The 19,852-nt window shown below is 41.7% G+C and overlaps 1 protein-coding gene across 3 annotated transcripts in view; it reads left to right on the plus strand.

Annotated features, from left to right (window-relative positions):
• The window catches only part of ATL1 (atlastin GTPase 1), a 311,830-nt gene extending 294,172 nt beyond the window's left edge, over positions 1-17,658 (plus strand). Inside the window, exon 13 of one of the 3 annotated variants that reach the window (XM_086937304.1) lies at positions 15,677-17,658. In XM_086937304.1, coding sequence (XP_086793430.1) covers positions 15,677-15,753 — 77 coding nt within the window. In that variant the 3' untranslated portion in view covers positions 15,754-17,658. The remainder of the gene's footprint in view (positions 1-15,676) is intronic. The other 2 variants (XM_086937301.1, XM_086937300.1) reach the window with 2 other exon arrangements.
• Positions 17,659-19,852: the final 2,194 nt, after the last annotated feature.

The following is a 19,852-nucleotide window of genomic DNA, read 5'->3' on the forward strand; positions in this document are numbered from 1 at the left end:
GCAATTTGTGGCTTTTAACACTAAAGGTGGATAAGATAAATATAAGTTAAATTGGCTTGGAAGCAAAATATGTCCCTGTTGAAGGATGTTAAGAGTTACTATTCTTCCCATCAAGATGTCATCTCCATGCACCTGAATTGTGACCCAAGTCACCTCATGCATCCTTTTTACATGTAATAATAGACTGTAAATGTAAATGTATTGGCATTTATATAGCGCACTACTTACCCGTAGGGTCCCAAGGCGCTTCGACCGCTGCGAAACCCTTCCTGGCTTCCCTGAGAGATGGTCCCTTAATGGGTATCTCCAGGGTGAGACCAGGCATCCCCGGCGGTCTGGTGGGGCCGTTAGTGAAGATGAGGCAAGCTAATGCCCAGAGTTGCCGAGTGTGATCGCTGATCAGAGTGGGCACCGAGGCAAGAGAATTATCGAGTCCGCTGACCCTGGTCCAGAAACCTGCCGCGCCGGGAATCGAACCCTGGTCCCGGGCCGTCCTCTGCTCTCGGGTCTCCCGCCTCTAACTATAAAGTTTATTCCATAACATTTTACTATCAATGTGCTTGAAAGCTCTACTACAATTGATAAAATAGCAGCAAAATGGTGTATTTCAGCTTTATCTCAGATGTCATTAATGCATAATCATCCCATACTCCCTGCTCCAAAGCCCATTTGTGGCCAATGAATATGGTCATATTCTTCAACTAGTTGTGAGGTGCTTTTTGTCCTCATTAGTGATCTAATCCAAAACTAAATGGAAAACATTTCATCAATACCTTAATTTGTTGTTTGTTATTGCCACCACTCCCTTATTTTTTTTTCCTCCAGTATTTGACATCTTATCTTTTGAAAGTTATGACCATAATGTTTAGTCAATCAAATGTTTGCTTGTCTTGTTGTTTGCCTGCTATAATAAATTCCAACAATGGAGTTTGATACTATTCAACTCACATCGGCTCGCACACATGAAAAACATTTATATTTTAATTTTCTCTCCTGTATAGTGTGGTTCATATATGGTTGTTTACAATGTTGTAATGAAAGCAAGGATATTATCAAAAAACATTTGATTTTCCTCATCTCTTTTTGGCTTTGATTAAAACAGCTTTCAAAGTTAGTGACTTTTTTGTATGAGGATGGTCCTATGAATAATGTGTTTAATTTTGTTTTGTTGTGGAACATTGTTCAATGTTTTATGACCATTAATTTTCATTTGATGATGTGGAATATTTGTTGTATGTATTTCTATCTTGGATTTTATTCTTTTTAAGTTCATTGAGTAATTATTTTCTGCTTACATTTAGTGCTTGATTTTTGGCTTTTATAAAACTTCAAATTGTATTGTCTTGCTTTCTATTATTGAATCAATATTTATTTAGAATGTTCAAAAATATCAACTTCCAAGAGTATCCTCTTATCGTTCAGGATATGACTTGGATGAGGGCCACTTTCAAGTTTCTAAATTGATACAGTTGAAAACGAGTAGCATTCAGAAATTTGTTTCTAGCCATACTTTTTTGTGTACATTTTGTAGTTTAAGGAGTAACTAATATATTAAATTAATCATTTATGATGAATCTACAGAGCTCTGTGAATTGTATTTGAACATCCTTATGATGTACTAAATTTGATGTATCGCTTACGCTATCGGCATCACATATACGGTGCTCACATTGTAATTCCCCGTCCATGCTTGTTAACCCCACGTTGCATACCAAACCCCGAGCTACTGTGGCTGACGCATATTTTCATGGCACTTGTCAACGCGCGTTCCCTGAGTAAACACTGCCAGGATATAGCCGACCTTATTAGTGATTTTAACCTGGATATCCTTTACATTACAGAGACTTGGTCCGATGAAGCATCTGCCCCCGACTATGTTACGGCAGTTCCCCCAGGTTATAGTGCCTATCGGCAGGACAGGCCCATAGGGAAAGGAGGTGGGATAGCCATCATAGCAAGAGACCAATACAATACCCGCTGCTCGCCAATCCCTATCAATGCATGCGAAGCCATGCACTTTGATATTAATCTGTCCCCCACTTACAATTTTAAGGGAACATTGATATATAGACCCCCTGGTACTAGATCGGCGTTCCTCGCAAATCTTCCCAATATTACCGAATCTATAGCGGCAGAAGAATCCACCACGATATTGGGTGATTTCAATTTTCATCTAGAGCTTTACAGTGACAGGGACACCACAACCCTTGTATCAGATCTAGACACGATGGGCCTCAGACAATTGGTCACGACCCCTACCCACCAGGCAGGCCATACGCTGGATGGAATCTTTACAAATGTGGAAGGATTGTCCATTACTTCTGTTCTCCCTATGACCTGGACAGACCATTCAGTCATCTTTAGCAAACTTACCATCAAAGGTCCGCAGAGGAAAAAAGTGACCCCTGCGATAAAGGGCACGTTTAAAGCTTGGAAGGACATTAATCCCAATGATTTAATGATGCTTCTCAACACTACAACCCCGGAACTATCCACTGACCCTACGATTGCCACTAATCAATTCCAAAAATGGTTGGGTGCAGCTTCAACTCAGTTGGCACCCACCAAATCAATCTCTAAAAACAGAAATACGCCCAAAGCTCAGTGGTACACGAAAGAACTAAAAGACCAAAAACAATTTACCAGGAACAGGGAACGACAATGGCGAAGAACCTATGACACTGAAAACAAGGACAATTATAAGAAAGCTCTGGCTACATACAAAGCTATGATAATAACAGCAAAAAAAGATTATTTCACTCGCAATATAGAATCTGCAAAAAATTCTAGCAAAAAGCTTTATCACGTTGCAAAAACCCTCGCGGGAAATGCCCCGGATCTCAATCCACCCCCATCACAAACATTATGTGATGCCTTGTCTGACTTCTTCTTTACTAAAGTCAACGATATTTATCAAGCTTTCAATCTTGACCAGGTCCACAGCAGTGCTACTACCCCTTTGATCACTCCTTTGACTATTCCGACTAGCACCACTATGACCTCCTTCAGTCCCCTCACCACTGATCAAGTTAAGAGCATTTTCAACACGATTAAAGCTGGATCAGCTTTGGATCCCTGCCCTACCTCTGTACTTGCTACAGTACCAGACACAGTCATCCCCATCATAACCACCCTCTGTAACACTATTCTGGCATCCGGATCCTACCCCGACTCTCTGAAAAATACACTGATCAAACCTTTGCTTAAAAAACCTGGGCTAGATAAAAGTGAACTAAAAAACTACCGTCCCATTGCAAGTCTCCCTTTTCTAGCGAAGGTCATAGAAAAGGCTATGAACCAGCAGTTATCAGCCTATATAGAGAACAATCATCTGCTGGATGATACGCAGTTCGGTTTCCGCAAACACCATGGCACGGAAACCGCTCTCATCAAAGCAGCCGACGACATAAGAGTCATCCGTGACCAAGGAGGTACTGCCTTATTAGTCCTCCTAGACTTGTCAGCTGCTTTCGACACGGTCGACCACAAGATCCTGGTCGACCGTGTCGAGAGGATGGGCATTCAGCTCACTGCTAGAGATCTTCTGGCCTCCTTCCTGGCCAACAGAACCCAGGCGGTTACACTGGGCCCCTTCCAGTCGGCTGACCTGTCGTTACCGTGTGGGGTCCCCCAAGGCTCATCCCTAAGTCTGACACTATTTAATATATACGTGTCGGACCTCGCTAGTGTCATCAAAGCTTACGGGATGGGCCTGACCTCATACGCCGACGACACCCAGTTGGTTCTGGCCATAAAGGGCGATGGACAGAAGATGGCGGAGAGATTCCAAGATGGGATGACTGCTATCAGTGGGTGGATGGCAAGAAATTGCCTGAAACTCAACTCCGATAAAACGGAGGTGGTTATCTTCGGCAATCTCTCCCCAGCCTGGTCGGCAACTTGGTGGCCAGCGGCCATGGGCACTCCTCCCTGCCCCACGGTCAAAGTTAGAAACTTAGGTGTCACCTTTGACGACCAGCTCAACTTCATGGCCCATGCGAACAAGGTGGCTGCCAATGCTCACTTTAAGCTACGAATGGTTAGGAAAATCACACCTTACCTACCAGAATCAGCAGCAAAAACACTAGTCTCCTCGCTAGTGCTGTCCTCATTAGACTACTGCAACGGTCTGTTGCTCAATGCCCAGAACAGAGTCATCAAAAAATTACAGACCGTGCAGAATGCCGCCGCCCGCGTACTTTCAAAAAAACCTAGATTTGCACCCATCTCGGACACGCTTAAAAAATACCACTGGCTGTCCATTCATAACAGGGTCAAATTTAAATCTCTGTGTACTGTTTTTAAATCACTTCAGGATCTAGGACCCCGATTCCTCAAAAAGCAACTGATTCCTTACAACCCCCCGAGAATGCTCAGATCCACCTCTCTTAACCAACTAGTGGTTCTACGCAGCCGAACAGCTTCCTGGGGCGATCGCCGCTTCTCAATCGCGGCCCCTAGACTCTGGAACACCCTACCTAATCACATAAGAACCAGTCCCACTCTTCTTCAGTTCAGAAAAAAACTGAAAACATGGCTTTTCAATCAGTAACCCACATTTCCGCACTTCCTGTCTAGGGTGAGACTTCAATGCAATTTCAGCGCCGAGACGCCTAAGGGTAATTGTATGCGCTCTATAAATGGCATTAAATAAATAAATAACTTCTAAGCCAAATTAACCAGATCATAATGTTAACCCTTCTCAATGCCTATAATATCATCAAGTGTATAATTTCCAATGAAAAGCTCACCTTTAGATTTCAGCTGAACTAATGTTTGTTCCACTTCTGAAAGTGGTACATAACGTTAGCATCGCTTGGTGCCAAGTTAAACCCTGTTGGTGACCCAGATTATTGTAGATAAAAATATTCTGAACTCAACATTCGTTTTTATTAATTAAATAACCTATATCAGTTGCATCAAAATATGTTACTAACTTCCCAATTTTCCTGTAAAAGCAAAATCAATTCCATCAACTCTGTCTTCTTTATGTGGCATGGAGATGTGCAAGTATGTAATATTCAGTATAAATAGAGCCATTGTAATTTGAAGGAATTGTATACCTTCTAATTCCAAGTACATGTTTATTGGCAAACAGAGCGATAAAAATCAAAAGTATACTTACATAAAAGCTTTAAAACTGTACACTGATATACTATCTAAAATCAAATGGTATATCTAACACATATAAACAACACATAAAATGACGATCTATAGCTGAGATTTATATTATAAATTACAATAATAAATTCATCATATAAACCATGGTTTCAATGTAAGAGGAAAGGTAAAATGTAATTGATTCACAAGCATGGCTTTGTGTCACTGCAATATGCATAGTTCAAGTATTCTAAAAGCCTTTGTAACTAATTTTATCACTCGATGGATAACTATATTGGATCGACCCTCCAAGCACGGATTCAAAGCTTTCAAACAAGTGTGTTTTGTAAATTCTTTACACAATGAAAATATTTTTTACTTCCAAATTGCAGAAGGCATAAGTATATTGTAATAAATTAAACATGTATTGTTTTGCAAGCGGGCAAGGTCGACACTTCACATTGTTAAATCTGTTAACCCATAAGACCATGCTACTCCGTAAATTAATGGGCTGGAATTGTATCCTCATATAAGCCTTGCATCTGTGAGGGTTCAAACTAGTAGTAAAATACGGGTGCATAATAAATGAGCCACATGTCATTCTTACAGGATGGGTCAAAATGACTTGGGGGTTGTAAACAGGAACTTAAATGGAGTACGAAGTTTTCCCAATAATATTTTGCTAAATCAAGTAGAGCCTGTGACCCATCGGATTTCATGATCGAGGATGGAGGGGCCACAAAATGGTCAGACTATTTCAGCAGGAGGCGATAGTGTGTTGAGGATTAGACTGGAGTGATCACTATAATTGTATGCAGGCCGTAAATTTATCTCACCAAGCTTGTTATTGTAAACTATGCATTTTCTGATCTCAGTGCAAATATCACACTTTCCATTGCAGTGAATGACTCATTTTAAATACTGAGTTTGCAAATATGCTTGGAAAATTAGGAGGCAAATAAATCTGATACGAAGATGCCAGTGTTCATATAAGAATGCTTTATGGAGAGATTACATCAGTTGTTCATAAAGCTGTAGGTAGAAAAAAACAGTGTGTCAATGACAGTTGAACATACACCGAAGCACCCCAGTGGTATGAGTGGGATGGAGAATTGTTGGGTTTAAGATATATTTCTGTGCCTAATAACTAGAATGCGTATATAGTGGGATAAACAGTTATGGAGTAGGTGTGACACCCCAGCATCTGAAGGTGATAAATGGTCAATAGAGGAAACCATGCATGGTGAAAGGAATGACTGTCATACTGGGGTTATCCCATCTTTAAAGACTCCGTGAATTTTAAGCAATACAAGTACTTGCATCAGTAATGGTTCTGAACAGCAAGTGCATTATATATTAATAACTGATTTATTGAGTACACTGAAGCTACTGCCAAGGGAGACGTAGATGAAGTGCAGTCATCAGTGTAGAAGGAAGAGTTTATCGGTGAAATGTAGCACTGCCAGCAATTAGCAGAAACAGCTTGCTCAAAGATTCACAGTAGCACAAATCTAAATCCTACCCATGCTGTAAAGACCGAGAAGGGCATAGAGGAAACATACCTGCATTGGAATCCTGCCATTATTTAACACTAGATGTAAAATTCAAGTGGAACGCAGATCCAGAATATCAACCGTAATACGAACAATAAATAAACAATAATCTGCATTCTAAAGAAGTTTCCAAGAACAGTCACAGTCCTAAAATACTAGCTAACAGTGCGTGCTGCTGAAGGCCTAGCTAGATGGAATCTCAAATGTTGCATGTGATAGGACATTGTTTGTGTTATGTTATAATTTATACAGTACACGAATACCAAACCCCCAATGTCAGCTCACAAGACTTTGAGGAGAAAGGAGGAGTAAAACCTCCTGACCTCCAAGGCTTGACCCACTATCCAGATAGATTGGAGATGTGCTTAAAGTCTGGAGTGGGGAACTATGTCAAAGGCTGCTGACAGATCTAACATGATCAGCACTGCCTTCCTGCTGACATCCAGGATGCCTCTGATGTATTCTGTCACCTCTGTTAGCGCTGAACTCAAGTTGGGTCTAAACCGGACTGGCAAGGATGGAGCAGTAACTACTGAAAGAAGCCAATCAGAGATTACAAGTAACTCATAATGAGAGCTTACGTGTGGTGACTGGAGAGACATCATAGAGAGTCAAGTTGTTCCCCACTAATGCAAACTCACCTTTCTGCACACTAGGCATTCTCCCAATTTACAAACTGAAGAGGAGAATTTGTATAAGTTTATTGTATCAGGATTGTTAACAGCAAAATATGATAATGATGAAACAAAAAGCAGAAGTGGCACTCTATGTCAAAGACCATCAAAGGACAAGGGTTGAGCAAGACTTGAGGACGATAGAAAGTTGGAAGAGCAAAGATGAATAGTTGATAACGCTTGTGGCACATTCCAATATTCTGCCACCTTTTGGATGATTTACTGCTGTACATGCTGCAGTATTTGATTTGAGTTGAATTCATGTGGATTGATAGTGAAAAGCAGAATAATAATGACTGTATTTGGTTTGCTTTTATACCTAGAGGGGTTGGCACTATTACAACAACTAGAAAGGGCCTAATATAAAGAACAGCAAATTGATCTAGTCATCACATTTATCACTGACATTAGTTCAAACGACAAACTATGATACAATTCTTTAGTCTGGAGTATTTATTAACTCAATGTTTCAAAAAGAGATCAATAGTTTTTTTAATATACAGAACAAGATACTACCAGTACTGTTCTCACAACCAATAAATCACTTAATACTTATAGGCGAGGTAGAGCACCTATTGTAATTTATAATGTTTTCCCTGATCTTCTAGATCGCACCCAGTCATGGCCCTGAAGAGAACCCCAGGGCACCTTTCAACCAGTGGGATACACTCACTTGGTTTGAGTCTCCTCTTAGGGAATAGCAGATAGTGCAAATAAGACTATCCCAAGAAGTTTAAATTGTGTTCCAGTTGGAAGCAACATTCTCATTTTTGTTTCAATGTGGTTAATGTATTACCATATAGGTTGCTTTTTCTTTTGTAGAAATCATATCTGGTTCTTTTGAGTATATGTAATGTCCTTTTCATAAATTTGTGTTGATTGCAGGTGTTACAGTGGAAATATTGTTTTCCTTGTTCTGAATAACAAAAAAAACAAATGATTTCATTTTGAAACACTCAAAAATTGAATTAATAAATACTCCAGACCAAAGAACTGGTTCATGGTTTGTCGTTTGAACTAATGTCAGTGATAAATGTGATGACTAGATCAATTTGTTGTTCTATTTGGTTAGCAGCATGACTTGCATTAAATGAGTGTGTTGCATGTTTTTATGTTTTTTATGAGAAAACAAATTAAGATACTACAGATGTTTTGTAAAAAATGAGAATAGGTAGGCTTCCATTAAGGCCACTGAAAGTTATTTGTTAGACGGTGTACGGTTGAGTATAGTCGGGCCCATCATCTTGAAAATGTATAGGGTAGCCTTTTTCACAATAGGAGTAATTCATTTCTATTAATTAACCACATCCTTTGAAAGGTAATCATACAGGTAAACTACAAAGACACATGTGCATGAATGAATGAATGAATGAATAAAATATTTAATAGAGCGCACGATGGCCAAGCGGCTTCCTGGCGCTAGGGACCTGATCATGAACTCGGCAGAGGGGAACCCAGGGGAGTTTAAGAGGAGAATGCCTGAAGAAAGAGGAAGGTTTTAAGGGCTTTGCGGAAGTGGGAGTAGATGGGAATGGAGCGAATAGAGAGAGGAAGGCTATTCCAGAACTGGGGGGCAAGGACTGAGAATCGAGTTCCCCCCGTTCTGGATTTGCGGAAGCGAGGGGTGTGAAGAAGAGAGAGAGAGGAAGAGCGGAGAGTGCGAACAGGGGCATGAGAAGAGACGAGAGTGTTGATGAACAAGGGTGCAGATCGAGAATGAGCCAGGAATGCTAGACAGGCCAGTTTGAAGAAGGATCTGAAACGAACAGGGAGCCAGTGAAGTGATTTAAGAGCCGGGGTGATATGAGAGGATTTAGGGAGAGAGAGGATGAGACGAGCAGCTTGGTTTTGAATGGCCTGTAGGCGGCGAGATTCGTAAGCAGGTATGCCCACATACAGGCCATTCCCATAGTCAAGGCGAGAGATGACGAGGGCCATGACTATGGATTTAAGGGCATCAGTGGAGAAGAAGCGGGAGATTTTCCGAATTAAGCGGAGGGAAAGAAAACAGGAGGACACAACAGAACTGATCTGACTGTGCATGGATAAGTCATGGCTGACTTTGATGCCGAGAGTGCGGACAGAGGAAGAGGGAACAGGGGGGGGACCAAAAGAGAGGGGCCAATGTGCGGGGGTCCAGGGGTTAGAAGGGCCACCAGTGAGAACAAGTTCAGTTTTATCTGGATTGAGCTTCAGTTGGTTAGCGCACATCCAGTCAGAAATGAAAACTAAGGTGGAACAGAACTTGGGAAGGGAATCGGGGGTGGAGGAAAGATCGAAGACGAGCTGAAGGTCATCTGCGTAGTTATACACAGAGACCCCCAGCTCAAGAAGAGAAGTGATGAGGGGGTGAATATAAAGATTGAAAAGAAGAGGGGAAAGAGAAGAGCCTTGGGGAACACCACAAGTGACAGGACGGGGAGGAGCGGAAAAACCGGAGAGATGAACTGCCTGGGACCTATCCTGAAGGAAGGACGCCAGCCAGGAAAAGGCCACGCCCCGAATGCCCGCTGCGCTGACACGGTCGAGGAGGATGGCATGGTCAACCGTGTCAAACGCAGCGGATAAATCGAGAAGGACCAGAGCTTGGGGGAGATTGGAATCGGCCTTCCCCTTAAGCTCGTCCAAGACTGCGAGGACCACCATCTCCGTGGAGTGGCCCGGGCGGAATCCTGCCTGGTGGGATGCAAGAAGGCCGTTCTCCTCAATATAAGAGGAGAGGCAGGAAGTGACATGAGCCTCGAGGATCTTGCCGAGGTAGGGAAGGAGAGAGATGGGACGGAAATTGGAGGGAAGAGAGGGATCTAGACCAGTTTTCTTTAGAATCGGAAGGACTATGGCAGATTTGAAAGAGGAAGGGACGGATCCGAGAGCCAAGGAGGAGTTGAGGAGGGCAAGGGGAGGTCCAGAGCAATTGGTGAAGAGGGTTTTAAGAATGCGTGCTGGCGCGCAATCCATGGGGGAGCCAGACTTGATTTTGATCAGGAGTTTTAGAAATAGTTCAGTGGAAAGAGGAGGAAAGGAAGAAAAAGAGAAGGAAGGACAGATGGGAGGACAGGTGGGGCTGGGTTGAGGCAGTGTGGGAATGTTGGCTTTGATCTTAACGATCTTGTCGATAAATAAATCGTTAAGTGAAGAACAGAGGGACTGTGAGGGAACCGGGCTGGGGGTAGAGCGATCAGAGGTGGCGAGATTGTGGACCAGAGAGAAGATTTCACGGGGTTTGTTAGTCGCGAGAGCTACTCTCTCAGAGAAATAGGCGGTTTTAGCCGCCAGGATCGCTTTTTTATATTCAGCAAGGAGTGATTTGTATTTGGCGCGCAACAAGGGGCAATAGTTCCGTCTCCAGTGACGTTCCGACCGCCTAAGGTCGAGTTTGAGAGTTTTGAGTTCTGGAGAGAACCATTTGTGCGCGTCATGTGGCCGAATCGCCTTGATCTTTCTGAGCGGAGCGACAAGGTCGCAAGAAGAGGAAAGCCATGTGCCAATGGCATTGACCTGAGAATCAAGAGAAAGATTGGTGAGGATAGGAACAGATGAAGCCAAAGTGAGCGAGAGGGAGTCAAGGTCCGTTCGATTCCAATTACGGGCTAAGATGTTCTTAGGGAGGAGAGGCTTGTCAACCACTCCCAGGTGAATGGTGAAAGAGATGGAAAAATGATCCGACCAGACGCATGGGGAAATAAGAAGGGATGAAACAATGGGGCGGGAGGACCAGATTTGGTCCAAGGTATGACCCTGGACGTGAGTGGGGGCTGAGATATGAGAAGTGAAGTTTAGGCATTGAAGAGTGCCTGAAAAATCTTTCGAGGGGAGGTCTTCCCTGGGGTCGCCCGGCCAGTAATTAAAGTCGCCGAGCAATAGGACGGAAGAATTATTGACCACGAGGGTGGCCATAAGGTCCTGAATAGAGGCTACAAAGGAGGGCATAGATTGAGGAGGACGGTACACAAGGACAACAGTGAGGGGGGCAGGTAGATTAAGAGAGCGGGCCACTAAATAGTCCACATTAGGAATAGGGGGGTGATTAAGAAGTTGGAATTTGAGGGTTGACCGAATGATCATCGCCACCCCTCCCCCCACCTTGCCGTCCGGGCGATCAGCCCGGAGGGCATAATAGGTGTCGGGAAGAATGGCTAAGAGGTCGGGAAGGGAGTCAGCAGTGAACCAGGTTTCGGTCAGAAAGAGGAAATCCGGGGAGTCGGAGGTGAGGAGATTGAAGAGAGCCGTCTGATGTTTGGCCGCTGAGCGGGTATTGAGCAGTATGGCAGAGGCTGCGGTAGAGGCAGAGAGGGAGGAGGAACATGGGGCGGAGGGGGGATCAGCAGCTGAGGGGGTAGTGCTAGTGGGGCTAGAAAGAAGCGGGGTCAGGTGAGGGGAAGGGGAAGCGAGAATACCAAGTGTGTCAAGGTGGCGCAAAAGTGGAGATGAGAGTGGGGAAACAGCAGTGAGAGATAGGAGTTGTGCGGAGGTATAAGCCAGAAAGAGAGCAGGGGGTGTGGCCCCTGGTCCCGGCCCGTCGCGGACGGGCGCAGACGGGCTTAACTTAGGCGCAACTTCGGCGCGCCTTCGCCGCGCCCGCTGCGCGCGTCCGCTGCGCGGCCGGGACTGGGTAACCATTAAGTAGCGACACATGGGGGGAAGAGTCCGGGGGTGTGGCGAGGGGGGAGGGGCCAAAGAACTGCAGCGCCGAGCCCAGACCCGCCCAAGATGGTGGAGCCGCCCGTCCCACTCCAAGAGTCAGGCAAGGAGGGGGCGATCAGCGGTGGCGGTCTGGGTCGCGAGCAGGACAGGGGCAGCCAGGAAGAGCAGAGGCGCTGGCTCCGTAGCGCCAAACAGCAAAGCAGGTAGGCGGGCTAAGAACTTGAAAACGAAAGTCCAAGTAGTTAAAAAACAACGTTGCTCCCGGAGTCGCCTCAGGAGTTCTGATGAGGGTAGGCGCGCTTGCAGCTGACCGCCTAAAGTGCTTGACGAGGGGGGAGGGGCCAAAGAACTGCAGCGCCGAGCCCAGACCCGCCCAAGATGGTGGAGCCGCCCGTCCCACTCCAAGAGTCAGGCAAGGAGGGGGCGATCAGCGGTGGCGGTCTGGGTCGCGAGCAGGACAGGGGCAGCCAGGAAGAGCAGAGGCGCTGGCTCCGTAGCGCCAAACAGCAAAGCAGGTAGGCGGGCTAAGAACTTGAAGACGAAAGTCCAAGTAGTTAAAAAACAACGTTGCTCCCGGAGTCGCCTCGGGAGTTCTTACAAAGTGCATCCAGATATACCTCTAAGTATAGTACCAGAATACTGATTTTGAACTAGCATGCTCCAAAAATAAGGTGGCCAGAATATCGACTTCATAAATAGTGGGAAGATAAATATATTCACTGATAAAAACACAGTTAAAAAGTGAGATATGTTTAAGGTTAAAATTAACATAACCACTGAAATTCACCGGTTATGTTAAGGAACAAACAACAAAGCTCATGGTCAACGGCCATGTTGTTCTCAACCTCTTTTTTGTGTATGAGCCATTGCCAAGTATGTGTTTTTTTCATGGCAGCCGACCAGGAATTATGTTGTATTTGATGTATTCCTAAACATAACTGGTGAATATCAGTTGGTATGCATGTTTGAGCCTTAAACAGAAGTCACTTTATAACTTTTTTTCAGTTAATTTTATTGTTTTTTTGATGATTTACTTATTTTTTTATACCCCTAGTACACTGCCTAAGATCAGGCCTTCCACCCAACTCTCTATTGGCACCCAAAACATGCTACACACAGCTGCGCAGGGGGGTTGGCCACATGACCTACTGTGTAGCCAGGCCGTGCACCCAACCTCCAGTGGCTACCCAGCCCATTTAGAGCACATCCTTTGTCCATGCTCATCATGGGTTAGCCACAGGGCTTCCCCTAATCTGCCATGGCGGCCTACTGCACACAGGCATCTGCAAAGCTTGGGCAATGGGCGTGGGCAATGCAACCTACCTCTTGCCTGCTAAGCCAAGCCAGACACTTAAAACTCACAAATCAGGAACAAAATGGCCATCAAATCTAGCACCTTAAATGCTGAAAGTAGCGTTTTGGGGGGATTTCTATGTATTTTCCACGCCTCTAGGTACTTATGACTACTGCCCTGGACGGATTGGTGTCAGTACAACGCGGATTTTTACAACGTATTCCGTTACAACGGAATTTTTACAACGCAGGATCCATTACATCGGATGCCATTACAACGCATGGCATTACATAGCAGATGGTATTACAACGCATGGCATTACATCGTAAATATAGGTAAGTATACCTTTTTAAAAAAAATGTTATTAAGTTAATTTAATTAATTTAATATAAATAATTTAATTAAAATACATTTTAAAATAGCCATTAATTTAATTTAATAAAATAATATCTATTTAATAAATGTAATTTTTTAAAAAAATTGAAATAATTTAATTTAATTAAAATAATAAAATTAACTTAATGTACATATTTTTATAATTGAAATTAAATTAAATGAAATGAAATAAATTATTTAATTTAATTAATTTAATTAAAAATGTAATTAATGTAATAACATTAATTTTAATTTATTGAATATATTTTAATTAATATAAAAAAGGTAAATATAATTTAATTAACCCAAAACACAAACCTACCCCTGAACCCTAAAAACACCCCTGTACCCCAAAACCCAAACCCTGCCCTAAAACCTAAAAACACCCCTGTACCCCAAAACCCAAACCCTGCCCTGAAACCTAAAAACACCCCTGTACCCCAAAACCCAAACCCGGCCCTAAAACCTAAAAACACCCCCGTACCCCAAAACCCAAACCTTGCCCTAAAACCTAAAAACACCCCTGTACCCCAAAACCCAAACCCTGCCCTAAAACCTAAAAACACCCCTGTACCCCAAAACCCAAACCTTGCCCTAAAACCTAAAAACACCCCTGTACCCCAAAACCCAAACCCTGCCCTAAAACCTAAAAACACCCCTGTACCCCAAAACCCAAACCTTGCCCTAAAACCTAAAAACACCCCTGTACCCCAAAACCCAAACCCTGCCCTAAAACCTAAAAACACCCCTGTACCCCAAAACTCAAACCCTGCCCTAAAACCTAAAAACACCCCTGTACCCCAAAACCCAAACCCTGCCCTAAAACCTAAAAACACCCCTGTACCCCAAAACCCAAACCCTGCCCTAAAACCTAAAAATACCCAAACACCCCAAAACATATACCTCAGTACCCCAAAACATATACTCCTATACTCATACTTATTTAAAAAAATTACTTACTATATTTAAAAACATAAATAAATATTTTTTTTTTATAATTAATAATAATTAAATCAATTATATAATATTAAATCAAATAAAAAAAATTATATACTTACCAATACTTACGATGTAATGGTATGCGTTGTAATACCATCTGCTATGTAATGCCATGCGTTGTAATGGCATCCGATGTAATGGATCCTGCGTTGTAATAGCTGCGTTGTAACAGCATTACGACGTAAAAGTTGCGTTGTAAGTGATACACACCGCCCTGGACAGCTTGCCATAGCTGTGTAAAATGTTGCTTTACAACAAAAAAAATTGCGAGTCAGACACGGCTTCAGAGTTTCAATATGGCTGAATTATTTTTTCCAGCCCTAACCCCGTTAATCACATTGTCTTCAAATCTGAACATGTGATTGGCAAGATGGAATTGCACGTTTAAACAGCAGAGAAATATAAAAGTGTTAACCTTTTTTAAACAGTAATATCTCAAACATGAACAGATTTATACCAAACCAAAAAAGCAAGTTTTTAAGTAAATCTCTCGTTTCATGTCAAGTTTGGTGTAAAGCAGCTCAGAATGCAGATGAGAGTAATATTTCATATGCAAGCTAAATAGTAAATCAAGCATCTCTTCACCCATTAGCTTTTTTCCCCATGGATAGATCTTCACGGCACTTAGCTGATGGAGCTCATAGACAGCCAAGTTTCGAGCAGATCAATAGGCTCAAACGTTATATAGGCAACACAAAAAAATGCCTTTTCATTTGAAATTGGGACTGACTCAAACTTAACTACACAGTGTCTTTGGACACTGTGTAATATATTAAGAATACACTTAACTCAACATCTATGTACTAAGACAATATATATATATCATCGAGGTAGGTAGATGTGGAGTTAAGAATAGCAAATCTATACTTACGTATACAATACTTTAGTAGTTGAAATTTTTGTACCACAATATTTTTGTGGCTGGTTTTCTGATATGTAATTGTTTATGTTTTGCAGAATGAATGTGTGCTTCATGGCTGTCTTTATCACACCACTCCCTCTTTTTTACTTTCCAAAATGATGTTTTTATGTTACAGGCCCTGTACAAGCTTTACAGTGCAGCAGCCACCCACAGACATTTGTACCACCATGCCTTTCCTGCACCTCAGCCTGAGGCAACCGAAGAGTCAGATAGAAAGAAAATATAAATCAGGATCACTCATTTTCAAATGTAGATGCATGAATGAAATCCGTCCTTTGTTTTTGATCAATCACTAGCAATGCTTTATTCATATGTACATGCAGCAGACGTTTCCCAAGTGTTGTAGAAAGAACAAAAATCTCCAAGCACTTGAAGTCCAAATATATTTGTTTTCATTGTGTCTAGGCGGCCGCCAGTGGACTGTTTGCGCATGATAATCTGCCCTGTGTGTGTGCAAAAGATCCTAGATTTCGCTGCAAATACAGTATTTACCCGCTCTGCACAACCATGGATCGCCAGTGTTTTGACTTTATTTATAAACTGTTTCTATCTCACCACTGTCAATAGCAGTGACAGTTTGGCGTAATTGCAAAACAACAGCAACAGGCTCTCAAAAAAATGTTATAAATTCGTATGCAGAAAGAGCAACACTTCAATCTATTTGCTCGTACAATTGGTTGTACAAATGTTAGGCATTACGCTACAGACAATTCTGAGATGCTGCCTTTACAGATATTTACTTAAGCTGTTTTTAATACTGCAAATATACATTGTTGATCTATCAAAAATCTAGATTGTAGTTCAATCATACAAAGTTGTTGAGCATCCTACTGTACTATATTTTTGTTTTTTTGTACACACGTTATGTAGAATGGTGTTGTGGAACCTCACAAGGGAGAATGTTACCAACCTGATATTTCCTTTCTACATGTGCCTGTGTAGGTAGCAGGAGTGCAATGAGATGGCTTTAGATAGTGTCTTCTCTTGACCACAAAGACACACTAGACTAGACAGCACTGTTCTTTCACACACAATATGCCAAAAGTTATTGTTCACTTTGCTTATGTTGGTTTTGATCAGTGAGTGTAAAGGGAATGTCAAAGCCCACTGTTTGCAAAATGGACACCAGTATCTTAAGTGTTTCATATTTAGCATGCGGTTTAACGAAAAGTAGATCTTAACAGTAGATGGTGGGGCTATGCTCACATTCAAGTGTAGCAACTCTCTGCTGCTGAAAATTCAGCGGTAGGATAGTAGTAGGTTGTGGTCTGACAGAATTATGCAATAGATGCACTGAATTCCAGAACAGTTTTCAGGTGAATATTATTGATCATAAGAGCCAGTCTTTTGTGAATGTTGATTGGTTTTATTGGTGACTGTCCTAGGGATCTCTTCAGAAGATGTCTATCAGTGTACGGATGGGCATCCATTTCAAGGACAGGACAGTCACGACGGAGGTCAGACCTAGTAAATTCTAAGCATCCGTCTTCGTTTTGGAAAGAGGGCAATAATTCATCAATTTCCTAGTAACTTTATGAATGGCAATCAGTAGAAAATGGGCATTAATTACACAGTTATTTCAAGGAAATGCCTCTCAGCTCTTATGCGGAAAAGATGCAAAAATTCTCTGCTTGAGTTCCTGTTCAAAGTATGGTAACCGAGCTGTGTGCATACAGGTGGCTGCAACATTTTAGTGAACACATGGAAGAGTCAAACACAACTTCTAAAATACTCTTTAAAAAATAAGATCGAAATAACAAAAAAAATTTGATTATACTAAATTAGTCCATCATTTATTTTTATTTTTTTATTGTGTGTAACCTGGGAGGCTAGTCTATCATTTCTTGAAATAGCTTTCCAACCCCTGTAGGCCATGGATTGAGGCAAACAGAAATGTAAGTGCCTGGGGCTCTTTTAGAAAAAGAACCCATCACCTCCCTTCAGTTACGAGACTGGAAATGTTGGTTATCCAGCCCAGAGTCGAACAACACGACATTTGGACTGGGTGCTACATCAGAGGTGTGTAGCTAAATCTTTTAAAATCCAAACAGTTCTTGCTGCATATGTTCGTCCATATGATGTGCACTATGCATGGTGGCTGGTTTTCTTTCTTGGTGGTGTCTCCTTTGATAGGAGGACCACTCACATACCCATTAAGTAAAACAGAAAGAACATTGTGTGTGATCTTATCCTTGAACACCTTACTTTGAATACTCATAACCTTACAATTGTTGTGTGCGCTTGACTGGCTGTTTAAGGCAATCTCAAATCTCATAAATGTATATGTTTTTAAGTAAAGTAATATAAACTAAGGTTTTTCAAGTGGGTCAATGACGACTTCATTTACCTCATTTTTTTTACCCAGACGAAATCAACAGTGTACTTTTACTATTCTAATGCCATAAATGATGATTAAGATGTACAGGGTACATTCTTGTTATCTTATATGGACAAGGCCACCTGAACATGTGATGTCGCACATTGCATCTGTAAACTCGCACAGCATTATGACCATTCCCTTGATGGACAGGGTGAGGTAAATACATTTCCAAAGAGTAATAAATAATATGCTGGAAAACTAGTGCTGCAGGTGTGTAATATATTTTTGTTAAACATTCTATCCCTAATAAATGAACATCATTTAAATAATACAGCAGTTCATTGTGCTTCAGATATATTTCTGCATAATGTCATGGATTAAAAATTGTTGACAACCATGTTTCATTAAATAAAGTTTGAAACAATTGTAATTTGCAAATATTATACCTACTTAGTGAAATATATAATCCCTCCCAACAACTGGAAAACTAGTAACAAATAAAGAAGTCTACATTGTGAGCAGATATATTCAGCAATATTTTTTACATCCGTAAAAGGAACAGGGCTTTATATGTGTCAATTAAGAAGCGACTATAATATATCTCATTGGTCTTACAACTAACACCGGTGCTACACATACTGTAAGAAAATCAAGAACAAACAAGAGTAACAAAAGGGATTTCACAAGTTAACAATAAAGATATCTGGCATTTTACAATGATACATCCTAAGTACAATTGAAGTGAAGCAGTTGTGTACTTTGGGAAACAATGTGCAAACTATTAATGTGTGATGCAGCACAATACAGGATCAGATGCTTAGGGAGAAGGGGATAAGGTGAGCAGCAAACAGATGCTCTTGAGTGTATGATTCTGAAAATATGGACTTCAAAATAACTAACAGAATAATCACAAGCCAATGATTCCAAGTCAAAAATATATTTTAAAATACAAGTGATTAATCTACAAATGCCTGAAACAGAGAACTGGCGTGCTGCAACTTCAATGATACAATTGTCCTACATGACACTAACAAAATCAAGCCAAATCGTGCTAAACTATTGGCGACTAAAAATAATACTTTGCATTTGTGTGATTAATACTACAACAGTGGTGTCTGCATAAAGTAAATAGACCAAATGCACATTTTGGGATCTGGGCCCTTCAGTACATACTCTTTAGCTTTTAAGGTACTTTGTGTATGCTGCACTTCTCAGATTTCTTGTCAGACACCTTAGTGTTTCTACTTCAGTTGTTACCTGGATGGAACTTTGCACTAGCAAATGTAGAGTTAATAGTGTCCTGTCTTTGGGCGTTTTGTTTACATGTAAGCCACTAGCTCTGTCCACCGGATTTAAACAGAAATTCTGGAGACTGAATTTGCAGGGTAAGACTTGTAAATCTCATAAATTGACTAATCTCCGTTCTCTTTTTTGTATGTGGAGCCTTGGGACAATAGTCAAAAGCATTTCCTGCCATTTGATCAGAAGAAAGATATACTAGAGCACTCGCAGAAAAAAGTGGTCAGTTTAGACAATTTTGTTTCTTTTAACAGAAATAAAGTTTAAACAACTTTGCTGCCGCCTGATGCCCAGCTGTTACCAATCTATAACTTGGGGTCCCGGGTTTTAATTGTAACTCGTGTGGTTCAGCTGATTCTTGAGAGCTCCCAGGTTATACGAAGATGCTTCCCTTGTGCTAGTTGGATATTAAAGTTTGACTATGAGTGAGATGCATGTAACACTACTTTGACTTTCACATAATCCCACGGAGAAAAAAGTTCTGCCTTGGAACTCCCTTTCCCTTGATTGAAACAGAAAGACTCCTATTTATCTGTATACAGAGCCTTACAAATAAAAGAGAAGGCTTAAAAATAAAGTAATTGATACATTTATCTTTAAAATGAACCATTATCGCACCCAAGAGCATCTCAGTCTCCCCCCCTACACCACACCTGACTACACAGGACTCTC

The sequence above is a fragment of the Lissotriton vulgaris genome, chromosome 9 (genome assembly GCF_964263255.1).
Source record: "Lissotriton vulgaris chromosome 9, aLisVul1.2, whole genome shotgun sequence".
NCBI lineage: Eukaryota > Metazoa > Chordata > Amphibia > Caudata > Salamandridae > Lissotriton > Lissotriton vulgaris.